At 44.8% G+C, this 24472-nt stretch overlaps 1 protein-coding gene across 1 annotated transcript in view; it reads left to right on the top strand.

Annotated features, from left to right (window-relative positions):
* The window catches only part of TMEM145 (transmembrane protein 145), a 243413-nt gene that overhangs the window by 163460 nt on the left and 55481 nt on the right, over positions 1-24472 (top strand). The window contains exons 4-9 of the mRNA XM_078651318.1: positions 2744-2830; positions 5168-5269; positions 5484-5568; positions 7407-7478; positions 9846-9914; positions 14286-14366. Of these exons, the coding sequence (XP_078507444.1) occupies positions 2744-2830; positions 5168-5269; positions 5484-5568; positions 7407-7478; positions 9846-9914; positions 14286-14366 (496 nt within the window). The remainder of the gene's footprint in view (positions 1-2743; positions 2831-5167; positions 5270-5483; positions 5569-7406; positions 7479-9845; positions 9915-14285; positions 14367-24472) is intronic.

Raw genomic sequence — 24472 nt, 5'->3', positions numbered from 1 at the left:
TGTTCTATATTTGTTGTTCAGAGTAGGGGTGAGTCTCGGTCTGTGGTTGAGCAGGTCGCCATCCTAGTAGTCCTGTCCTGGTTTCTACGCAGGAGAACAAAGAGCAGCTGTAGCATAGTTTCCAGGGGTCATTCTGGTGTGTGGCCCCCAGAGGTAAGATGTGCCTAAGACACAACTGCAGATCGCATCCCTCGCCCAGGCTTTCAGGAGTAAGAAACATCCCAAACACGTTTATACCCCTGAGAGTTTCTTTGTGTTGCTTTCTTCGTCAGCCACGAGTGGCTACACATCTCACAGGAGGAATGAGGGCGAATGCAGCCCTTTATCCATTTTTATCCATCTGAAGGTCTGGCCAATGGACTTCTGCAACACTAGTATATGTTGGATGTCATATATATTTATCAGCACTACTTGGATGTCCGATGTTGAGGCGTGATCAGTGTAGGGGGGGCAGTGCAGTGAACCCCGCCTCACTCCATCCACAGCGGGCAGTTTGTGCTGCTCAGTGATCTGATTCAAAACATGAATGTATGATATTACAACGCATACATTTACAACGCATGCACTTACAACGCAGTTTTTACATCGCAACATCCACTACAAAGCATTCCAATACATCGCATGACTACATCGCATTTTAAAAAACTACCTTTACAACACATTCCATTACATTGCATACTAACTTTACAATGCATACCATTACAACGCATTCCATTACATTGCATTTAAGGTAAGTATTGGATAGTATGGGGCAAAAATGACTATTCTAACTCCAGGGGGTGCAACAGTAGGGTAAGTGTTGGATAGTGTAGGGGTTAAAAATTACTATTCTAACTCCAATGATATGCTTTGTAATGGTATGCATTGTAATGCCTGCGTTGCAGTGACATTCGATGTCGTGTCATGCATTGTAATGGGATGTACGTTGTTACAACGCATGCTTTTAGCACGCATGCTGTAACAACGCGGTTTTTATAACGCATTCTTTTACAACGCATAACAGAAAGGGGTGTTGGATAGTGAATATTTTAATTTACTATTCCAACACCAGTCCCCGTTGACACTAGGGAAGGTGTTGGATAGTAAATTAAAAGTATTCCCTATCCTTGAGCGCCCCCCAGAGTCATGCGTTGTAATAGAATGCGATTTAAAAACCGCGTTGTAATAGCACTGCGTGCTAAAAGTTGCGTCGTAAACGACGTTCCCCATTGTAATGGTATGCGGTTTAATGCCTGCATTGTAGTTACATGCGTTGTAAAGGATGTTGCGATATAATGACTGCATTGTAAGTGTAGTGCGATGTAATGGTTGCGTTGTAAAGGTTGTTTCCCTCAAAGCATGCATGTCTGAAAGATGAAATGTTGGAGAAGAAAAGGTACTTACCTGGAACGTACAGGGGTCTCCCTTCGAGATCTCTCGTAGACTCACGAACGAAGAACTTCTTCCCACATTAGTTTGGGGACATTTGTTGCTTAGAGTCTGTAGATGACCCCGGGGGTGGGGTCAGAGCTCCTCTCTTTTACTGGCTACAACACAGCAGAAAGACCAAAGTAATGACGCAGATTGGCTGTAGTGGTGGATGTGATACTGATGTGATTCTATCAAGAGTTCAGGGCGGTTAAGGGATTAGTTTAAAGTGTGTCAATCTCTGAAAGTTGCCAACCCTGGGGAATTGGAGCTGTAAGTAAACAACCTTTCCATATCTGCCTTTATGTAAAAAATAAACATTATCTGCATAGTATTGTACTGTGGGGCCCTGGGCTTGTACTTCAGACTCTTTGCACCCCTGCATGGGGGTGTGCGGTGCTTTATAAGGCCCTCCCCTCGGCCCCATATCTAGTACCACAGTTCACTCCTTTCTGAAGCTTCCAGCCATGGTCACAGCCTGACCACTGTCCCCGCAGTGAGCCCAGAGAGGCCCAGCTGCCCTGGAGACTGAGTGTGGGCTGAGCAGGTCTGAGCCAGGGTGTGTGCAGCGTACAGCGCCTCGAGTACAGCGCAGCACCCTGTCCGGTGGTGTTTAGACAGTGCAGGAGCACCACAAGCAATCATGTCCCTTCCATCCACGGCTGGTGAAGCCAAAGTGCCCCACATGTGGGTGCGGGCAGCCGCCCATGTGGGCACGACTCACAAGGTGCCCACCCAGGCCATGCGCAGGAGACGGACTATTGTCCAAACTCAGTGCGGTGACTCGTCATCTGCGCCCATTTTTCCTTTCCTTGATTCCTAGGTCCAATAATACAACTGGTAAAAAGCCATTCATCCCTAGGAGAGCTTGGTGTACCCCCCCCCCCCGCCCCCAGGACACCTCCTGGAGATCATGGTGGACCCCCCCAAGACACCCCAGGGAGAGCTTTGGTGGATCCCCAGGACACCCCATCCAATGGCACAGGATGTACCTATAGCCAACCCTCCCACTCTTAGGTTCCTCTGGTGTCCTGAGTCTCAGCAGTCAGCTTCCTGTCACTTTGTAGAGGGGAACCCAACACTAACAAGTGCCTCTTTTATTTATCTGTTTCCATGGACCCCCCGACGCCCACCCAGGTGAATGGGCCGCTTGGTCAGAGAGTGGTGCACCCCTGAATGAGTGTTGAGATGAGGGATCAGAGGCATGGTATAGGGGTCATGGACATTAACGTGGAAGCGACAACATGATCTGCTACCTTCTCAAACCCCTTGCGCCCACGCTACGGCAGCAACGAGCAGACCTCGTGTGACGTGTTCCTCTCCCTTCTCCCCACAGGACTGTTTCATGAAGGAGTCCGTCATCCGCCCGGAGAACAACCAGGTCATCAACCTGACCACACACTACACGTGGTCCGGATGCCAGGTGAGAGCACTGTCCTCTGGACCCCACTGACCTCCCCGATAAAGGCGATGGCTCCATGGTGACCGCATGTCTCCCATAGAGCCCATCCCTTCCAGGTAAGAGCCAGACAAAGCACCCAACCAGGAGCCGAGCTGAGACAACCCTTCTCATTCCACTTATCACACTGACCAATCCCCAGTGGAGGCTGGGGACTAAAACCTGCCCACCCGGTGGGGAAAGGCTCTGACAACATGGCTGTGCGTTGAGACACCTCACTTCTCTTCCCTCACTTTATAACACACTACTTTAACCCCTTCCATGCTGATGACGGCCAGGAGCCGTCATGGCACACAGTGCTTGTATGCTGATGACGGCTCCCGGCCGTCATGACCGCACCCGCGATCGGAATGTGTCGAACAGGCGCAGAATCGCGGCCGCGCCCAAGGGGTTAAGTTGTGCAGTAAAGAAGTGAAAACCCTTCTATTGACCAGTGGTTGCTGAGTTCCCATTCCAGCACTTGTTTTTGGTATGTCAGCTTCACAAACACTTGAGGGGCATATTTACGAGGGCCCTGCGTCATGCTTGCACTACGGTATGTGCTACATGTACGACGCAAAGCTTCAAGTCCTATTTATGATGCCACGCAAAACCACTTTGCATGGCTTTGAATGATTTCATAAATAGGGATTAATGCCGCTCATCGCAAATCACTACGTTGCATTGCAAGGGAGGCGTTCCATGGGCGTTGCGGTGGGTGGTCCCACACGAATCCCATGGTTAGACGCATTCCCAGATTTACCAAACCTGGTAAGGGTACGAATGTGCCAAAAAGATCCACCTCCCCAGGTGAGGCGTAACGAGGAGATGAATTGTTTTTGTGCAGGAAGGTGTCCCTTCCTGCACAAAAGCAATTCGGCCTACAATGCAGACACCCTTGCACCATAGTGAAAAAGGGCCTGCGTTGGCGCTAGGCTGCCGAAACAGCACCAGGCTAGGGGAAAGGACAGGAATGGACTGTATTGGATACATACTGTGCTTTCCTGCCCTTTCCCTGTGAAGCAGGGTAGCGCAGCGAGGGTAACTTGCTGCAAAGCCCTGCGCCACAATTCTTATAAATATGCCACCCCTTTCTATGGAGGTTGTCTTATCCACAATGACTATATCTTACACTAAACATTATAGCCATGTGTTTGGGAACATTTGCCCTAAAGTGCATGTTGGACCTCAGACTACTCTCCCCTCCCACTATCACTCACTGGGATTTGCTCATTTTGTGCTTGACTTAGATCTCGGTGGATGGGTTACACCGTAACGACAGTGATGGATATCCCATCGGCCGAAATATAAATCCCCTTATATCCAATGGGATTTATATTTTGGCGGACGGGTTATCCATCACCGTTGTGATTGAGTGACACATCCGTCAAGATCTTAATCAGGACCTTAGTAAATTTGTTCTTTAAGTACATTTGGGTTTCTAAAACTTTAGTGGGTTGATGTTGCTGTCCAGCTCCCCCACTCTGTCCCAACACCGTTGTTTAGACTTCCATCTCCAGCAGAAATCCTCAGACAGTAGGCGAGGAGCCAGGAGTCGGGATCACAGGAAGTGAGGTTTGTAGAGGCATTTATCTGAAGCCAGAAGGACATCCTTTTCTAACAGTACAAATGACAGTGCTGGACGGACAAGGGATGTACTTACAGGATTGTTTTAATAGGGGCAGAATCTATGTAGAAGCGCCAGGCTCACCGCAGGGCAGAGTTTAAGTCAAGAGGTTCTCCAGAAGGTCCTGACCAGTGAGGCAAAGCTAACTTCCGACAGACTATCTGTTGTACTCTGTTACTCCTCAGTTCCCTTACTGTCCCTGCAGTAGGCACTCTCAAGGACCGTGCAATGTCTATTTTACTTCACCGTATTTGCTGTTTATTCTCCTATTTTTAAGGAAGGAACTCTCAAGATGGTGTGGGGTGGGTGGGTACCACTAGTCAGTCCCTGTGCAGGAGGTGTGCGCCTGTCTGGTTTCTTCTCCATGTCATCCCTACTTTTCCTTAGTCTGGTGTTTCTGACCCACCCATTTGTTTCTCTTTCTGCCAGTCGAGTTATCCTTTGGGGTCTTTTTCCAGAGGGTGCATAAAGGGATGACTACTCTTTATTGCTCCATCACTCACTCTTTCTGTTCCTCTGCTCTTCACATGACAATTTCGCCTTGCTCTTTCCAGCCTTCTATCTTAGTGTGTCTCTTCCTCCTTTTTGTTTCCCCCTCCTTGTTCTGCCTTCTCCTCTTCTTCCTCCTTGTTCATTCTCTCTTCTTCCTCCTCGATACACCTTCTGACTCAAGGGTTTGTTTCTCTTTTTCAAAGTTGCTGGCGGAGGATGGGGTCCGCTACTTGTCGTGTAACAGTGGAAGGAGCTTCCGGTCGGTGCGCGAGAGGTGGTGGTACATTGCCCTCAGCAAGTGCGGGGTGAGTGATTCTCCAGCTCTTCGTCATCCTTTAGTTCCTTTGGGGGTTTTGTAATGGGACAGAGCAGGTCCCTGATGCCTCTAAATGTGATTGCTCCCCCTATTTAAATAGTTCATTCCTCACCCTCAAAACCTATATTCATCAGCTGTCTTTTTACAATGAGTACAACCCCAATCCTTTAGCCCTCTGAGCAGTGAGTGGTCCTTGTTCGCAGGGCGATGGGCTGGAGCTGGAGTATGAGATGGTCCTCACCAACGGGAAGTCCTTCTGGACCCGGCACTTCTCTGCTGACGAGTTTGGTAAGTTCAAACCTCAGTTTATTCACAACTTGAAGCTACCATGATGTGTTTTTTGAGCAGATAGTGCCAGAAGGAACATCGCTCCGTTGCGATCTCACCATATCAGGCACACAGAATTCATGTACGAGTTGATATCATGGGAGGTGTTGGAAGTGACCAACGAGATCATGTCCACCGGATCTCAACAGGTGAGAGGAGTCTACGGAGGTGACTTTGGTGCTGACTGACACCCCTGAGATCAGTCGGTACGTCCTGGACACAGGTCGACCCTGCAGAGCACCATCTCTGGACCTGACTCTGGTACGGTGGAACACTCAGGGCTGGGATTGGTGGCTGAGACTTAACTGTACATGGGGTGTGCCTTGCCAGATTTGAGGTTTACGTAGAGAACTGAGTAGAAGAAATGATTTTCCCTCCCTACTATATATATAATTAGACAGTAGCCTCCCATTCAAGAAGTGGTATTCAGTCAGCTTAATTTCTTTGCTGAATCACAAAATCTCAATGTCCTTAGAGGAATCATTTAACATCATTTGTTATTTGCAATATTGTCACAACAGTGAACATCAATTGATTAATACAGGGAATTTCCTCATAAACACCCAGTTATGTAAAGAGTTATTTTATTCAATAATTTTCATATACGAATCCCAATCTGGCAACAGACATACTACTGGAATTATCTGTTCATTCACCAGTAGTATACGAATACCTTTTGCTTTTTGAACATATGGAAAACAAAACACCATATTTTAGAATCAAACAGAACATTTCATCTGATTTTTCATTCTGTCTATTAGACATCCAAATGTAAGCAAAACGGTGTCAATGCGTCGACGTTTCGGTCTCTCGTTCTTGTGAGTCAGGTGTTTGGAACCAAGTGAGGCTGGTTCTTCATTTAAGTGACTGTATGCTTAACTCGTACAGAAGATATATTCATTATATACTAGAGAAGTGAGGAGAAGTCCCCGTTTTGCTGCTTCTTTGGAAATCTTGGTGTGCAACTATACCGTCCTGAAGATGGTCTCGAGGATCTTTTAGACCAACGAGAGACCGAAACGTCGACGCATTGACACCGTTTTGCTTACATTTGGATGCCTAATAGACAGAATGAAAAATCAGATGAAATGTTCTGTTTGATTCTAAAATATGGTGTTTTGTTTTCCATATGTACATGAAGCAAAAGGTGTTCGTATACTACTGGTGAATGAACAGATAATTCCAGTAGTATGTCTGTTGCCAGATTGTGATTCGTATATAAAAATTCTTGAATAAAAGAACTCTTTATTTAACTGGGTGTTTATGAAGATATTCCCTGTATTAATCAATTGATGTTCACTGTTGTGACAATATTGCAAATAACAAATGATGTTAAATGATTCCTCTAGGGACATCATCAGGTCGTCTACGAATGATTTAGCACCGGGTGCCCCACGAACATGCGGTGCACTAAGGGCGATGGAGGCGGCCCCCTTCCGTCCGCGCTCCGGTCCCCAAGCGAGCGGCTCTACGCACAAGGGGGATTATTGGGTTGCCCTATTTTGTATATAATTTCTTTGCTGGGCGCAGCGTCTTGTAATATGCGTTGGGTGATTAATTTAGAATATTCTCTCGATGTTGCATGCAAGTCACCACCTTCCATCCTGCTAGTTTTTGGGGCGAATGTTCATGTCCCCCTGAGATCGACATGGAGTAAGTAGATTTCCTGAGGTTCCTTTCAACCTTCTTGAACGCGCCTTGAATCCGTGCTGCCTGCTCTGCCCCGTCTCTACTCTTGTCCTCAGGAATGAAATCTCGCTCTTAGAATTAACTAGTCTTCTCTCTCTCTCTTCCGGCAGGAATCCTGGAGACCGACATCACATTCCTGATCATCTTCATCTGCATCCTCATCCTGTCCTGCTACTTCGGCTGTGAGTACCCGCTGGCGGGCGAGCTGGCCGTTTCTTTACAGAAGTGGTCAATGGTTGGGTTGCCCTTTGTTGGCATGAGTGGTATCGGACAGAGGGGCCACCCAGTAGAAAGAGGGACACAATCGCTCGTAGTAGAGAAGTCACACAGAAAGCCTGTATAAGCTGCTGCCACGTTGGTCATAAGAGGTGATAGGATCTGTAATAAGGGGGGCATTATGGTGCTACCTTGACACTGGGTAAGGAGGGGTACTGATCTTTTCTTTCCTCCAATGTTTTGGCCTTTTCCTCTCCTGTTTGTTGGCAATAGGTCTGTGTGCACTTTACCATTGCTAACCAGTGCTAACATGCGTGTGCTCTCTCTCTCTCTCCCTCTTTAAATATGGTCAAATTAGTTTACACTCAATTGGCACATTTAATTTACTTATAAGTCCTTGGTAAATTGGTAATACATGTACCCAGGGTCTGTAAATTTAATGCTACTAGTGGGCCTGCAGCGCATATTGTGACACCCACTTCAGTAGCCCTTTAAAAACATGCCTTAGGCCTGCCACTACAGCCTGTGTGCAGTTTTAAACTGCCAATCCGACATGGCAAAAAAAACCTTGTGCCAGGCCGAGCCGTCCTTTTAAAACAAGTCACCCCTATGGAAGGCAGGATGCAAAGTATTTAAAGGATAGAACATGCGGTTTTAAGTTTTACATGTCCTGGTAGTGAAAAACTCCAGAATCCGTCTTTCAATACTTTGAGGCCTACCTCTCCCTATAGGATAACATTGGGTTACCTTGTTACATTTAATAAGTGGTCACTTGTGATTGGGAACAGGCAGAAATGCCATGTTTGGGCTCAAATGAATTGTGATTTACAATCCTCTTTTATGGTAGAGCCAGATTTTAGATCACAATTTTGAAAATGGCACTTTTAGAAAATTCTTCATTTTCCTGCCCTACCCTTTCTGAGGCCTACTAGGAGTTTCCAGCTGCCTCAGCCTGTTACTTGCTCCACTATCAGGAATGCTTATTGGGCCCATACAGTGAAGAATAGGGGGCTAGGTGTGAGCAGGTTGGGACATCTTGCCAGGTTATAAACGTTGGGGGCAGAACTGTTCACTGCACTACTTACACTTCAAAGGGCTTGCCTCAAACACTCACAAAAGGAACTTGACACAATTCTATTGTCACCCTAGACCATTTGTAGCTGAGGCAGGAAAAGAAAGGGGAAGGAAGGAACTTGCCAGATCCAGATCTGGGGTGGATTAGAAGTTTTCCCCAGTTCAAAGGGTGGAACCGGCTATACATTTTAGATCTCCTGAGACACTCCCCTGTACACTCCTGGACCTGTGAACATTACAGAAGAAGGACTGAAGTTTTCCTCAGAGGATTGCCCTGCTGCTTGAAGTCTGCCCTATTCCCCAGAGGATTGCCCTGCTGCTTGATGCTTGCCCTGCTCTCTGAGCATGAAGACTGGACCTGCTACCTTCATCCAAGGCTAACCTGAGAGATTTCAAGGGTCAGTTGCTGATCTCCTGTTCTGATCTACAAGGACACAACAAACTCCAGAGGCCTCCCTGTATGCAACTGCCCAGCTGACCTGCTGCAACTGATTTGATTTGATTTGATTGGGGATTCGTAGAGCACACAGATATTCCAAGGAGTGTCCTGGCGCTATGTCCAAGGCTAACTGCAGGAGATGGCTGTAGATTACTCTTGCACTGGACCTGCTTGGACCTGCAACTGCCGGGCCTGGGCCTGCAACCGGGCCTGCAATTGGACCTGTCTGAGCCCTGCTGGCCTTTGTTGGCCTTTGCTGGAGTGAGTTCCTAATTCCCAAGAGATACCTTCCCAGGTCCTGGACCTTTGGCTGGAATCAGTTGAGCTTCTCCTGTGAAATCCTGACGTTTTAAAGTCGGTGCTCTAGACTTTGAGAAGGTCACTTTTTCAGCTGGGCTAGCCTGGTCCCTGGAGTGGTATGTTCTTCTGTGCCTCATGGGTAGGGCGTTCTTCTCATTCTCAAGGTTTGAAATTCCCCTCTGGCTCGTAGGCTGGTTTCCGTCTTCGACCATCTTTGTAGAATGTAGTCCTCCTGAGGTCAGGTGTTTCTCTCTGTCTCCTGGGCAGCGTGCATTCTTCAGACCCAGGGTCTGAATGCTTTCCTTAGCCTCGTGGGCAGGATTGCAGCATTCTCAAGGGCAGGGTGTTTTCCTTGGCACTGGTTCATGGGAAGGAAGGGTGCTCTTGTTCTCTTTGGCAGGGTGGTCTTCTCAGCTCTCTGATGGTTTCTCCCCTTGGTACGATATTGCTTTCCACCTCAAGACTAGAACCTTATCCTCTCCCTTCTCTGTATTGACCTCACTCTTCTTGCATCCTACAGACATCTTGAAGGGACGACAGCTGCTACACACCACTTACAAGATGTTCATGATCGCAGCGGGTCTGGAGGGTGAGTACCTAAATATTACCCTACTTTCTTGCCAACATTTCCTTCCATTACCTGTTCATCCATCTTTTCTCTTTAATGTGTTGTCCTCTCTGTTTCGTTCCCTTCGTGGATTAATTTCCAAGTGAAAACGATAACGTTGGTAATGAGAGCCACCATAGCCTGTGACCGAAATGTACAGTGAGTGAGTATCAGAGGAGGAGTTCAGCTCACAGGCCTGAGTCAGAACAGAGCAGGATGGCAGCTGAATTACTGTAGGCAACTCCTGAGGAATATTACTTTTAATATATGAACAGAGAATGTAATAAGAGAGGAGGTGAAGTAGCAGCTACTATATATAATCAACTGAGGGCCAGGCCGCTTCAACGCACCTCAGTCGAAGAGGTAGATCTTTTACTCCTAAAAATTGTATTCAATAATAGTTGTATTGTGTACTTACTTGTATTTCACTCCCTCTTTAGGTGGCTATCTGTGGTGACCAAATTTTTGAAGTAATGTGTACTTTAGCCTCTCAGTACTCGAAAATAACTATTATAGGTGGTTTTAACTTTTGGATCAACTCACTTGATAAAGATTTGAAAGACCAGAATTTTATTGACTCAACAACTGCTTTAAATTTTCAACAGCACATAACTGAATCCACTCATACAAAAGGACATTCTTTGGATTTGATTTGGACATTAAATTTAAAGATACCAATATTAAAAGACACCCAGCATCTGGTCATTCCATTACTTGATGGAGTCCTCTATCCATATACGGAAGGACTCTTACACTCAAACATCGGAAATTATAAATAAACTAAAGTGGAAACAAGTTAAGATGAATGCGATGACGTCCACGCTTTGACAGACTGTCCCCACACTGAGTGACTCAGTTCCTGAAGCAGAACAAGAATTCACGAGCTAGCTATCAGTGGCGACGCATCAATATGCACCAATTATCGAAACCGCGTGTAACTCGTGGGGCAAAACCAGCACCAGGGTTCACTGAAGACCTGAGGAGGCCAAACTTGAACTGCACCAGTTAGAGTAACAGGGACTATGCGGAAGAACTTAAAAAGTCAAATTCAAAGAGGGATTAGTCAAAAATAATGCAAAGTTAATGCTGATTAAATCTGATTAGTAATAGGAGAGAGGAAGCTACAAACAAAGAAACAAAAACAAACTCTTAAGATTCTGGAGGAGATCAATTCATCAGGAAAGGTTATGACTTAGGTGGCTTGCCCTCTGGGAATATGTCCCTATAAACAAAAAGGAGCGATAGAGGGACAGCGTCAAGGGCACCCTCCACTCAAACCATTCAATCATAAACCATATGTGAAAAAATGAAAGTAAAGATGTATCAAAATGTAGGAAGCGCCTCACATAAGCAACTACCCTGGAGCTAATGGGCAGGTTCTCACTAATTTGCTTAATTTGTCATCATCTGCAACACTCCTGTATCTCTGGAGGAACCAGCACCCAAACAAGGTCAGAAAAATGTTGTGTGTGTTGTCTCTATAACCCTGTTCTGTATGGGTCATATCTCAAAAAGACATCCCTAGGCCCCCCTATAGGGAGGAGAACATTCTTCCTCACAAGAGAAACATATAAAAAATGAGTTGCGTGCGGCACATAGCAACCATCTCTAATTTCTTATGCTCACACTCATGAGTAAACAACATAGCATGTTTAGACCATTTTAAGGAGAAAAGCCAATAGCTCAGCAAATATTTGACAAACTCAAGAGCCTTTTTATTGATGAAATAAAGACAATTAAAGAGTGTATCACCACCTGCTACACACGTCCATCGAAACCTAATAAGGAGTTTGACAGTATAATATTGACGGATTTCTCTGGAATTGATGAGGGGCGACTGGCCGACCTATTTTCTAAAGTCAGATCAGGTTCACAGAGGGGACCCTTGACCACCAGCCTTTTTGAAAGCGCTTGTTACCGTAATACATTCTCCTCTGATAATCTTACTTCATCAATCTCTTCAACAAGGCTTTGTGCCGAACGCCTTCAAACAAGCGGAACTGATTCCCTGGCTGAAAAAACAAGGGACAAACCCGATGGTGCTGAAAAAGTACATACCTATGTCTCTGCTCGCTTTTCCGGCAATAATTTTAGAGGCCCATGTTGCCCAAGAACTGTGTTAGCATCTACAGGACAGCGCTTTTCCTCACTTGGCTCAAACCAGTTTTTGACCTTTGCATTGCACAGAGTCTGTAATAGAGGCTCCATTGAATGAACTGAGATGAGAGGCTGACCATGGGAAAGATATCGCACTGGTTTGACTTGTCCGCAGCTTTTGACACAGTTGATCACAACATCGTCCTTTTTACTACTGAAACTTGAATGTCAGGCTCTTCTGAACCTTTCCTGGAAACTGCCATTGCAGCGGGACACAAGATTCAGAATCTTGACCACACCAATGGTAGATGGGGAGTTGTAGTCATTATTTTTAAGGACACCTGTCTGTGCACAAGTTTTGTGGACGAGGTGGAAGCTCTCGGCTTCTGCCTAACTCCGAATGCCCAACAAGCGGTCGGGCGTCTTCCTATTTATCGACCTCCTGGCCCAGCTGGCCTTTTTCGCAACTCCCTCATTAGAGTGGCATTGCCAACCTTACTACGCTTTTCACACTGCATCAGACTCCTGGATTTCAATATCCCCTGGGATCCCCCCAATAAGGACACTCTTAGTCTTATCGATATCATGGCCCCACTTGGCTTGTCTCAATCAGTCGCTAACCCCACGCACACCGGGGGCCAGGTACTATTGACATGATTGTTTCAGATATAAACCTAAGTATGTCTGACTCCTTCCCTCTCCCATGGACTGATCACTTCTTAATCCAATTTGGTTGGGAGGCAACCTCATCTGGAAGTCAGAAAACTTCTGCCCTTATTAGCAAACCCTGGCTTGTTTCCAGGATCTCCCAGGACCGTTTGTTAACCATCTTGGAAAACTCAGCACCAACCTTTTCCGGTCCATGTGATTCAGACATTCAGGTTTTTCACAATTGGGTTTGATCGTCAGTGGTACAGCTAGGCCCGTTCCCCCTCGTAGTCGCACGATAGGCAAGGCAAAGCCCTCCTGACGCTGGTTTAATGAACGTCTTAGGCACGCAAACAGAAACTTGTGAGAAGGCTGAAATAGCCTGTCGTAGCCATTATATGATGCAGGAGGAAATTAAATACAGGCTAGCACTTAAAAGGTCTATTATTCTAATCAATGTTACAAAAATGAATTCTTACAAGGATAAAATTGATAAGGCAGATAATAAGCCAAGTAACATCTTCAAGATTGTAAAAAAAATGTCTTGATCTTGTAGCATGTCACCATAGTGCAGTTCCCTCGGCCAAATGGTGTGAAGAACTGGATTCTTTCTTTAAGAATAAAATCGCAGAATGTCCCACTCCGCTGGTGGGTCTGAGGGAGGAGAAAAGATATTCTGCCAATAGAGGTGAATCAGGATAGAGGAGATTCAGTGGAGGGAAATGAGGGAGAAAAGAGGTGGTTTGGCTCATGGACGTCAGTCAGGACAGAGGCGGTTCCACGGATGGGTATGAGTTGGGATAGAGGATACTTGGCTCAGGCATTTGAGTAGAAGTGGATACAGCAGATCGACTGTCGTGAGGGCAGATAATGAACACTTGTCTGATTGGTAGGTTCAGATGATAGAGGTGAGTCTGTAAAGAGGAGGCTCAATTTATGAACACAAGAGTGGATAGAGAAGGTTTGTCCAGTGGTGTAAGATGTAATTGGGGCGGTTGAGCATGAAGTTAATAGGCGAGGGCCGTCTTATGAATGTGAGTCGGATTAGAAGCGATCCAGGGGATGGACGTGAGTCAGGGTTAGCAAGTTTTGACTGATGGACACAATAATACTGTTACCTAAATAACATCTCACTAAATATATTGTCCAAAATATTGTTTACAAAAATATCGCCTATTGGCGTGAATAAATACAAAATCTACACCCAATGGAGCTTTATTTTTGTAAACAATATTTAGAACATGGAGTTTGTCACACAATATATTTGTTATCAATATCCTGATAAACAACTGGATAAAGAAGATTCAGAAGGTTGCTGTAAGTAACAATCGAGGAAGCCTAGCCATGGACACTCGTGTCAAGAGAAGAGGTTTGCCCGATGAAAATGAGGGTGGGTAGGTAAGGTTCGTCTGCGATTCTGCTGATATAGACTGGTCTTAGTAGCATGAAGGGCAGTTATCAAATGACATGAGAGGAATGGCTGTCCTGATGTTCTAGCTTCCAGAGCCTGAGATACTGTTGGGGTTTAAGCAATAGAGCGAGAGTTCAAACACGGCAGAGTCTCTACACACAGCGGACCACTGATATGTCTCTTCTTTGATTCCGCAGTTCTGAGCCTGATGTTCTTCTGCATTTACTGGGGACAGTACGCCAACGATGGTGTCGGGAAGCCCAGCCTGAAGATCTTGGGTAAGTATGTGGCCTCGTCCTGCTGCAAATTATGCCTGCCGGCTCTAAACACGCTGCTGTCATATACAATCCACATTCACAACCCATTTAATTTCCCTGCTCTGTAACACAGCACATGCCTCCACACGCAGTCCGCACGCCACCCCCAAGAATCCCAGTACATGCAGCCATTTACAAGTCACACGTGCTACCTCTGAATGGAAACCCCTTTTCTGTCTCTGCTCCTTGAAAGAATGTCACATGCCCCTTTCTCATGGTATTTGACAAATTTGATTTTATTTCATATTTACGACGTGGGCTCCTAGACGCAAAAGGCAGCAGAACGCTGTAGTAAAAGGATTCATAGCCAACTTGGCAGGAATCAAAGACGTAGCGATGCATTTACAATGTGAACCGAGGACCGTCATTGTCTCCTAGTTACCCAAGGGGTCAGAAAGAGAACATCAGAGGGAAGGATTTACGTCCAGATGTTGAAGAGACTCTTGTGTGAAGGGTGTAAGGCCTCCTCGTGTAGGAGGACAACCTCGGTCTTTGTTGGGTTGACTTTCAGATACTCCGTGGACTGGGCAGGATCTGAGGTTAAGGGTGTTATTTGATGGCAGCACTTTCAGGTGTGGTTGAGTGACATGAGAGTGTTGGTTTGGACCAATGCCTTGTTGGTAGTTAGGGCCGCCAGTAGCTCATTCAGAGGTTGAACATCTTGGGAGCGAACACAGATCCCAGGAACACTGCAGGGGACAAGATTTGGAAGAGATCTAGAGGATTCCTCTTTATAAATTATTTTCTGCCGGTGGAGTATGTGGTGGACTTATTTAAGACTTTTCACTAATGTCTATGCATGATTAACAAGTTTTGAGTGTTAAATGGCATCACCGGCCGCTGACAGGTGACGCTGCACCTTGAGCCATGAATCATGTTCATCATTGATAAACAGAATGTCCTATATTTCATGGAAGGCTGAATCTCTCAACTAAAGTGTGGGCAAAACATAGATTGGTGGGGTTGGGAGAGGTTATGAACGTCTCGTGCTTTGGGAGATGGTTAGCTACTGCCCTTTTCAAGAGTTTTTCCTAAAATGGAAGGCGTGTTAAGGGGTCAGTGTCCTTCTCCTGAAAGGGGCCAGCTGGTTCTCTTTGCCCAACTCAATCTCAACAGCAGACTGGAATTTTCCTTTGATGATGCCAGCTGTGGTTTGAGATATGTACATTCACTGGATGGTCCCTTGAAGTCTATGACCTGTCACCTTCTTCTAGTTTTCGCTATAGTTTGTATGAGAAGTACATTTGTACTTAGATATATATTGTGGCCATAATATTGAGTCCAAAATATCGTCGCAGTGCAGTAAATAGTATACCCACACTTACCTGGATGATATTTCTGGAGTTTATATCATGGTTATGATATATGTGTCGGTTGATGCTTTGGAGCTGGATAAAGTGACATACAAGCAGTTAAAGTGTGTGCCAGACCTTTTCTCCTGGTTCCGCTAATGTGCAATATCCTGGCTGAGTACATTTATTTACTAGTTAAAGCTAAACTATGTGAAATTTTTGTGGTTTTATTTACAGGAGGTGTACATAAACCACTGAAGATAATTGTCACGGACACCTTTCTGCAGCTGAGGTCCCAGTAACAGACAGTTTTACGGAACTTAGACTAAAAGCAGCTATAATTGTTTTTCACCAAGGCTATGGCTCTATCTTTGGGTTGAGCACGTGGCCGTGGCTGGAGAGGCCCTCTGGGAATCTGTGACTGCATGTGTAACTACAGTCTTTCAGGAAGGGTGAGCCCAATCATTCACTCAAAGTCAGACATTAAGATTGGGATGCATGACCCAGTCCTGAAGAGACCTAAGTAAATCTGTGTCTCTTATAACACATGAGTTGGTTGTCGCCTATGAATCTTTTACTCTGACTTTGTCCATAGGTCGTAAACTAATTATATCTCCTAAAAAACAAACCACTCCTCAGCACTGTAGAACCCTCCACCGGCTGCCAGTGAAAGAGGAACTCTGACTTACCTTAGAAGGCCTGTGTAGTGAAGACACTACACTGAAGTGAGTAATAACTCTTTATTAGTGACTAGGCAAGTAGTGGGACCAGCAACTGGGCTCCTCAACTACCAACTGCCCCTCGCTCACAGCAGCGCAGACCCGGTCTCCAAGGTGACTATCACCGTGGCCCAAACATCCTATACGGCGTCGCATGACGCCACAAGGTTCTGTAAATACCCCAAACTACACACCTCCCCCTTACACAATAAACAAAAAGACAATAAAAAAATAACATTGAGCATACAATCAAAGATTGAATATATTATTTTGACAATACATATCTTTGCAGAAATAATACAGATGGTGAATGCCTATACCAAGTAGTCACACATATAATCATCCAGTGCGACAGGTCGTTTGGTGACTCTTCTCGATCTACTATTAACGCCCGCACTCTTGTCTCCAGTATTTTCAATTATACTACCTTCAGAAACTACATCCATCAATTTACAATCCTTCCCGGTAATTCCATCAGCACTGTTTCCTGTGACTACACCACTAGTACTACCAGTAGTACCCTCCAGACTTTCTTTATTCATATGCTGTCCTGAATCAGGTTTTAACTGTAACCGTTTGTCATTCCCATTGTTAACTTGTCCATACACTGCTACCCTTTGAAGATTCCAGCATTCCCCATTTTCTAGTCTCGCTGCATTTTTCATCACCTCCATAATACTTTGTGGTTAAAAAAACGAACTCATACTTTTTTTAAATATTCCAGGTTTTTTAATATGCACCCCTTGTCCTACCTTAGGATTAGTGGGTCTAGTGTTGTACTTAGCATCATTATATTTTTTATATTTCTCATGTTTTTGAAAAAGATTGTTTTTAACTTTTAACAATGACCAACTTACATTTACTAGAGCTTTTAACCATCCAGGATTCCATTTTGCATCTGCATTTCCTCCCCTTATAAGTTCAAATGGAGAACATTTTGTTGCTTCAACTTCCGTTACTCTGTAAGACCATAACGTTTAGAAAAAACTTGAATTTCCCAGGGAATATTATTTCTGCATGCCAATTGAATAGCCCATTTCAAGACTCTGCCCTGCCATACCATTCCCACTGCGATTATACAACAAAGTTGTTCTATATTTAATTCCACACTTGCTAACATACCGTGTCATCAAATCTGAGGTGAACTGCACCCCATTGTCACTGATAATAGTAGTGTGGGAACCTTCATTTAGGATAATTGTGAGAAAGTGGCTCTACATATATGCTGGACCAAAGTAAGGTACAGTGTGTATAGAGTCCACATACCCCAGAGGTATAACAGAGGTTAATGCCAGGTGTCACCTTACTCTGTAAGTGGAAGATTGGTCGAGCAGTAAGGCAGTACCAGAGGACAGTGTAAAGCATTTGTTGTACACACCTAGTCAGCAAAAGGTTTCACACACTCAAGGACTGAACTCTAGGCCAATTGTTTTCACATAAAAAGATATAGTTGTTTTATTTTTAGAACCAACAGGTCTCAAAATATACTTTTCTCAAGATGAGTGATCTCAGGTAGTTACTTTGCAGAAAGGCAATAAACTTTGTAAACACAATAGGTACAGTGGTTGCAATAGGCAACACAATTCTAAACACAATTTAACATTGACCTCAATGGGTTTTTCTACATAAATGCAGTTAATTACTTTATAGATTATTTTTGTAACTCCAGGACTGGATCCTAGATTCAGCCCTGGGGTCTAGTCTAAGCTGAAAACAGTTTAGTAAAAACGTTTTGGTTATTGCAAGGATTTTCAAGGAATATAAATGTATTTTCAAAGTTGACACTTAGAAACTTTTCAGTGAAAAACCAGCAATGTTATCCTATGGAAGGAAATTCAAGTCACAGGTAAAGTAGGTTCTCGTTACTTTTGTAATCCAGTACTGGACTCCTAGGTTCAGCATTGGGGTCTCTACCTAAGACAGGTAAGTAAGTACGTTTTAGTAGTTGGAATGATTTTTAAGGAATATTTGTAGTTAGTAAAAATAGACAGAAGAAATTTCACAGAAAAACAGTCAATGGTTTCCTATGGAAGAAAATTCAGGTTACTAGTAAACCGGTTAGGATTACTTTTGCGGTTCAGTACTGGGCTAAAAGATACAGTACTGGCTTCTCTCCTGATCACAGGTGAGTAATTTGGAATTCGTTACTCGGCTGATTTTAGATGAATATTTCAATGTTTCAAAACTTCACACTTTTTCGAGTCAAACCAGTCAATGTTATCCTATGGAAGGAAAGTGAGTTATTGGTTTTCAGGTGAGTACTCGACTGGTGAAGTTAAGGTTCTGGGAATAGACTCAGGGGTCCCCCAGGATCAGGTAGGTATAGTTAGTACACCCTCAGCGGGACAGGGTCAGCCGGGTGCAGAGGTAGTTAGGCCCAATGTTATCCAATGAGAGGCCGGGGGCCTTCGGTTGGTGGCTGCTGGCCAGCAGGCCACGTGGCTGTGGAAGCTGGGCTCCTGGTCACTTGCTCAGGGCAAATGGGGAAGTAGGATAGGACGCAGGGTGCACGGCCAGAGGCACTCGGGCCGCTGGGTGCAGGGTGCTTTTGAGCCATCAGGCATTCAATGTTATTCAATGGAGATCTTAAAAAGGGAACAAAGGCTTCAGGCTCAGGGACGGGGGATCTTCAGGAGCGACCAACACTTCGAGGGGTAAGTTGGGGTCTTGGAGGATAGGTAGGCACCCAGGAGTTGGGCACAGGGGGCCGTGGGGCGCTGGGTGCAGGGGTGTCTTTTGAGGTCGGGAAATCTTACCCCCTGCTGGTCGCGGTTGGAGGGGTCCCTTGTCCTGAGGCTGCAGGCGTCGTCGGGGTCGTCAAGGAGGGTCCTTGGGCACTGGATTCCTGGTCAGAATCGCCGGGGGGACGTCCTCAGGGTCTTGGTTCACTCCAGCACAGGCCAGGCTTGGCGGGTGCAGAGTGTGCAGGGTTCGCTCTTCCGGGCTGATGCCAGGGCTCGTTACTGGCTTTGAGCAGTACCACTGCTCGTGGGAGACCCAGGTAGTCAGATTCACAAGGCAGTCAGATCCTCCGGGGTTTTTGAGGTTGCTGAGCACTGGAGACGCCAGGGTTTAGCAGGAGCAGGTTCGAGGGTCGACAGGCCGGTAGGGCTAGGGCCAAATCAGTTGGTGTCTTCCTCTTTTTAGCAGCTGCACGGCAGATCTTCTTGTTCCTTGTTCTTCTTTCTTGTTTCAAAATCAGGATCTAAGGAAGGAAGGTTCAGGGAGCCCCTAAATATTAAATTAAGGGTTGTTACAGGTAGGGCAAGGGCAGGGACCAATGGGTCCCTGTCCTGGGGTGAGTACACCCTCTAGCCTGCTCCTCTCCTGTGGGAGGGGACAGGAGCCTAGCTGGGATTGGGTAGGGCTCCCCATCTTCAAGATGGCCGGAGCCCGGGGTCGTGCTTCACCATTGCCTCTCCCACCTGAGGGGTGGAGTTGGCACAGGCTGGCACACCCCCCTTTCGGACGTTAGGGGTTCCCGCCAGCCTTCCCGCCAGGGTGGGGGTCAGAACAGGTGGGGGCCAGTTGCTCAGTACAGCAAATGGTCTGGAGAAGCTTCCCCTACCCATCCTGGGGGAGGAGGCTTGGCACCTCGTCCCAGGATGTGCATTGCTGCAGGCCCAGGAGAGCGGGGGGCTCTCCACCCAGGGGTCCAGCAACATGCCTGCTGTGTGGCAGCCTAGGCAGCCACTCAGACAAGACGTGGATTGTACGTTAGGTTTCAAGGGGCATCTCTAAGATGCCCTCTGTAGTGCATTTTACATTAAATCCTACACTGGCATCAGTGTGGGTTTAATGTGCCGAGAAGTGTCATATCAAACTTGTCAGTCTTCAGTGTAGCCATTATGGTGCTGTGGAGTTCGTAATGACAACCTCCCAGCACCATGTACTCTTAATGGCATCACTGCACTTACAGGGCCCAGGAATGGCCCTGGGTACTGTAGGGGCACAGAGCTCATGCACCTGAGCCCACACCACTGGCATAGGGCACCCAGCTAGAGGGGTGGCTGATGTATGCCAGGGCGGTGGGTTTGTGGGCATGGCACACAGGGATGTGTGCCATGTCGACTCTTTGTTTAGCACTGCACCAGGATACTCAGCCTGCAAAGGCAGTGTGTGTGTGTCAGGATACAGGGCCCCTAAGGGTGGCACAATAAGTGCTGTAGCCCTTAGGGATCTTCTCTGGTCACAATGCCCTGTGTACCTAGGGTACCATTTACTAGGGGCTGACATGTGGCCAGAGATGCCAATTGGGTTTAGGCTCTAGTGCAGTTTTTAGGGAAGGAACACAGGCCTTGGGTCCCTGATTGGCAGGGACCCAGGGCACACCAAGGAAAAAGTGCATCAGGTATCAGGCATAAATTGGGGGGTACTGTAAAAGAAACTCACTTTCTCACAAAAATGTCGTCCACATTTTTATCACAGTATCAGTATCTAATTTCTTAATGATTTTCACAATAGGCCACTTAAAAAACACATCCATAAGAGAAGTTATGCACTTGCCAGAACTCCCTACTGGTCCCATAATGTCCATGGCAACACACTCCCATGGGGATTCTGAACACCTAAAGTCACTCATAGGAGGCCTTAACATTTTTATCTGCAGACATATATCTGGCGCAGTCTTTTAGTACTCTCTCAACTTTGATGCCATTACCAGGCCACCAGTAGACACGTTCCACATTAAGCTTTGTCTTAATGGTCCCTAAACACCCTTCATGACACAGGGAAATTATTTATTCTATTAAGGATTCAGGTGGAATCAGTCCTTCTCCTCTCACAACACTACAGTCATTGCATGTTAACTAATTTCTAACCTCCCAGAAAGGCCTAAGTTTCTTCAACTCTACTTTTGGTAGCCAACCCGTACTTATGGAGTCAGTCACCTTCTTTAGCGTCAAATCCCTGTTATATTCAACATCACACTCTTCCTTGGTGAAAGCATCCAAACCATAGTCCCATACCCAAGCAACTTGGATGTCATCCAACAATTCATCTTGGTTTTCCACAATTTGAATAGGCAACCATGACAGAAAATCAGGCCCTCATTTTTTTCTCAGGTAAATATTCCATTCTGTAAATAAAGTCTAGTAATCTCATAGAAATTCTAGCCAACCTTGATGAAACATTGTTCATACCTACCTTTCTCAACACCTTAATTAAAGGTTTATGATCACACTTGATTGTCACTTCTCTGCCCCAAATAAATGAACAAAAATGTTCAAGCGCCCATGCATACGCCAATGTCTCTCTTTCAATTACTACGTACTTTTCTTCAGATGGTGATAACAATCTTAAAGCATATGCTATAATTCTTTTGTTACCAGTTTTATCATATTGAGATAGAGTTGCCCCAAGACCATCAGGGTGATCATGCATTTTCCCAAGGGGTCAAATCCTTGAAACACAGGGGCAGCTGCAATTGTGTATTCAACATCTAAAAATTCCTTTTCACTCTCCACAAACCATTTAAATTTTGCACTGGCTTTAAATAACTGTCTAATGTGTAAGGTTCTCAAAGAAAAATTCCTGCCAAATTTGTAAATTAATTCAACGATTTGTAGAAAAGATTTGACTTCCTTACATTTAGAACTGAGAGCATCTTTAATAGCTTCCATTAGTTTAGTCTTAGGTTGAATCCCTGCCGCACTAATGTCATGACCTAAGTACATCCCCTGCCTCTCAGAAAATCTGCATTTTGCTTATTCTACCACTAAACCATACTGTTCATCAACGACAAAACATGCTTGAGTTTCTTATTACGGTCATTACTATCCTTACCCATCAAAAGAATATCATCTTGAAAAACTGAGATGCAGTCTAATTTTCCAAAAATATTGAACATTAAACGCTGAAAACCAGGTGCAGCAGAAGCTAAATTGAGTGGCATTTTTGTGAACTGAAAACATTGTGCATGAGAAATAAAAGCTGTGTACTTCTTACTATCAAAGACAACCTGCCCTTGGGGAGTTAGATAGGATACAGCAAGAATTTGTTGTACTGCCTTGTCTAGAAAAAAATACTTTTTTCTAGAGAACTCTCACCCACTAGTGTTGCCCCTAGGTGGAATGCCTCATCATTGGGGTTCCTCTCAATCCTCTATGGATTGAAGCGTTCTGCGACTTGCGAGTTACGTAGGAGCACTTTTTATTGTAGGTGGAGTGGAAAGGGAAAGAAAATGTGAAAATACCTAACTAGTTGGCCACTCTTTTATTCCCGCCCCTAGTTGGTATGTTTAAAAATCAGGGGTCGTTTACTGAGAAGAAACCTGACCTTAATGAGGCTGGTTGTCTCGGTAATGTGTTTTTGTCAACATGTTTCGAGCTGTTCCCCTAATAGCTCTTTATCAGGACTTGGTACATACATCCCCAAAATCAGGAACCAATAGAGAAAGGAACCAAAGTACAACACATTCTTGCTGTATCCTATCTAATTCCCTAAGGGCGGGTTTTCTTCTATATACTCGTTTTTTGTCTAACTACATAACTGTCAGGAGGATAAACCTAGCCTCTACCTCGGCCACCTTCTCTACTTTGGTGACTACTTCTTACTATCCTCACACAAAGGAATTTGGTGGTACGCTGATTTTGGGTAATAGGAATTGCTCAACCAATATTAGCATTAAGATGTTGAATATCAATACATAAGCTGATCTTTCCATTAGCTTGCCATGCAACTACTAATGGAGCTATCCACTTTGATGACTCCACCGGTTCTATCACACCATCCTTAACTAAATGTCCCAATGTGTTTTCTACCTCTTTCCTTATAGATATAAGAACTCTCCAGAGTTTTGTATTTTGGGTGAAGTATTCTGCTTCAAAACTATTTTGTGTTTGAATCCTTCTGTCTTCCCAATTCTTCCAGCAAAAACATTTGAAAACACATCACACATTATTTCACTTAAAACCTCCCCTTCATCAAGCACCAATACTTGTTATATTCCGTTGGGGTCTAAAACAATGTTAAGATTCCTCTGATCCCTCCATCCCAGGATTGAAGGACCATTCTTGGAAATATACACCTTCCTGTTCTTGAGTCTAAAGATTACATTTCTGTAACCCAACAACTCTATGGTTTCACACGTATAACTCTGTTTCATGAAGATTGGAACCCAATTTGTCCAAAAATTTACCTTTACATACTGACTCATAAACTATTGTGAATAGTAAACCTGAATCTACAGCATTGCGAATATTTTCTCCCCCCATTTTCTTAAGCACAACGGTTTACGTTTGTCATTTCCATTGCACTCTTTAGAACTACCTTCTCTCTTATGTTCAAAACACCTACATCATCATCCTCAGCTTCTTCCTCTCTTGAATAATGTGTTGCACCTTCCTCTATACATTTGACTTTATCTTTTCTGAACATTTATAGTTTTACACACATGAGCACATTTTCAATAGTTGCTGCACTTTTGTTTAATGGGTGGACAATTTCTGTCATTGACCAAATGTTGTTTACTATCACACCTAAAGCACTTTAGTTCCTTTCTTACAGGGTTTTTATCTCTACCTTTTTTTGTACACTTTTGATGGATTTAAATAATTTAGGTTTGTTGCCCATTACTCTGGTTTACTGTTTCAAGTTATTCTAGTGAATTATCCTTCTTGAGTACTTTAGCTGTCCTGCCAGACAACTCTGCTTTTCTTACGGCAGACATTATGTCTTTCAAAGGACTGGCCCTATTTATCAACAGTCTCTCCTGAATAGATTGGTCATGAGCGTGCATTTCAACTTGGTCTCTCACTAACTCTTCTTGTATGACTCCAAAACGACAAACCAGTGTCAGTTTTTTCAAAGCAGTAACATATTCATCAATTGACTCACTCCTCTCCTGCTTGCTGTGGAACAAATTATAGCATGTAATTCCTATACAATGTTCTGGAGAAAAGTAAGTATCCGATTGTCTAAGAACTTCACTAAAATCATTTTGTCCCCTGCGCTGTCATCCTTATTTAGTTGATTGTAAACTCTCGAACCTTCAAGGCCCAAAGAATGTAGTAACAATCCCTTTTTCTTTCGCAGAGAGTTTGTTGCTGTGGTCAAT

Source organism: Lissotriton helveticus, chromosome 7 (genome assembly GCF_964261635.1).
Source record: "Lissotriton helveticus chromosome 7, aLisHel1.1, whole genome shotgun sequence".
Lineage (NCBI taxonomy): Eukaryota > Metazoa > Chordata > Amphibia > Caudata > Salamandridae > Lissotriton > Lissotriton helveticus.
Note: the sequence above shows the minus strand (reverse complement) of the source record. Positions and strands in the feature narration are given on the sequence as shown.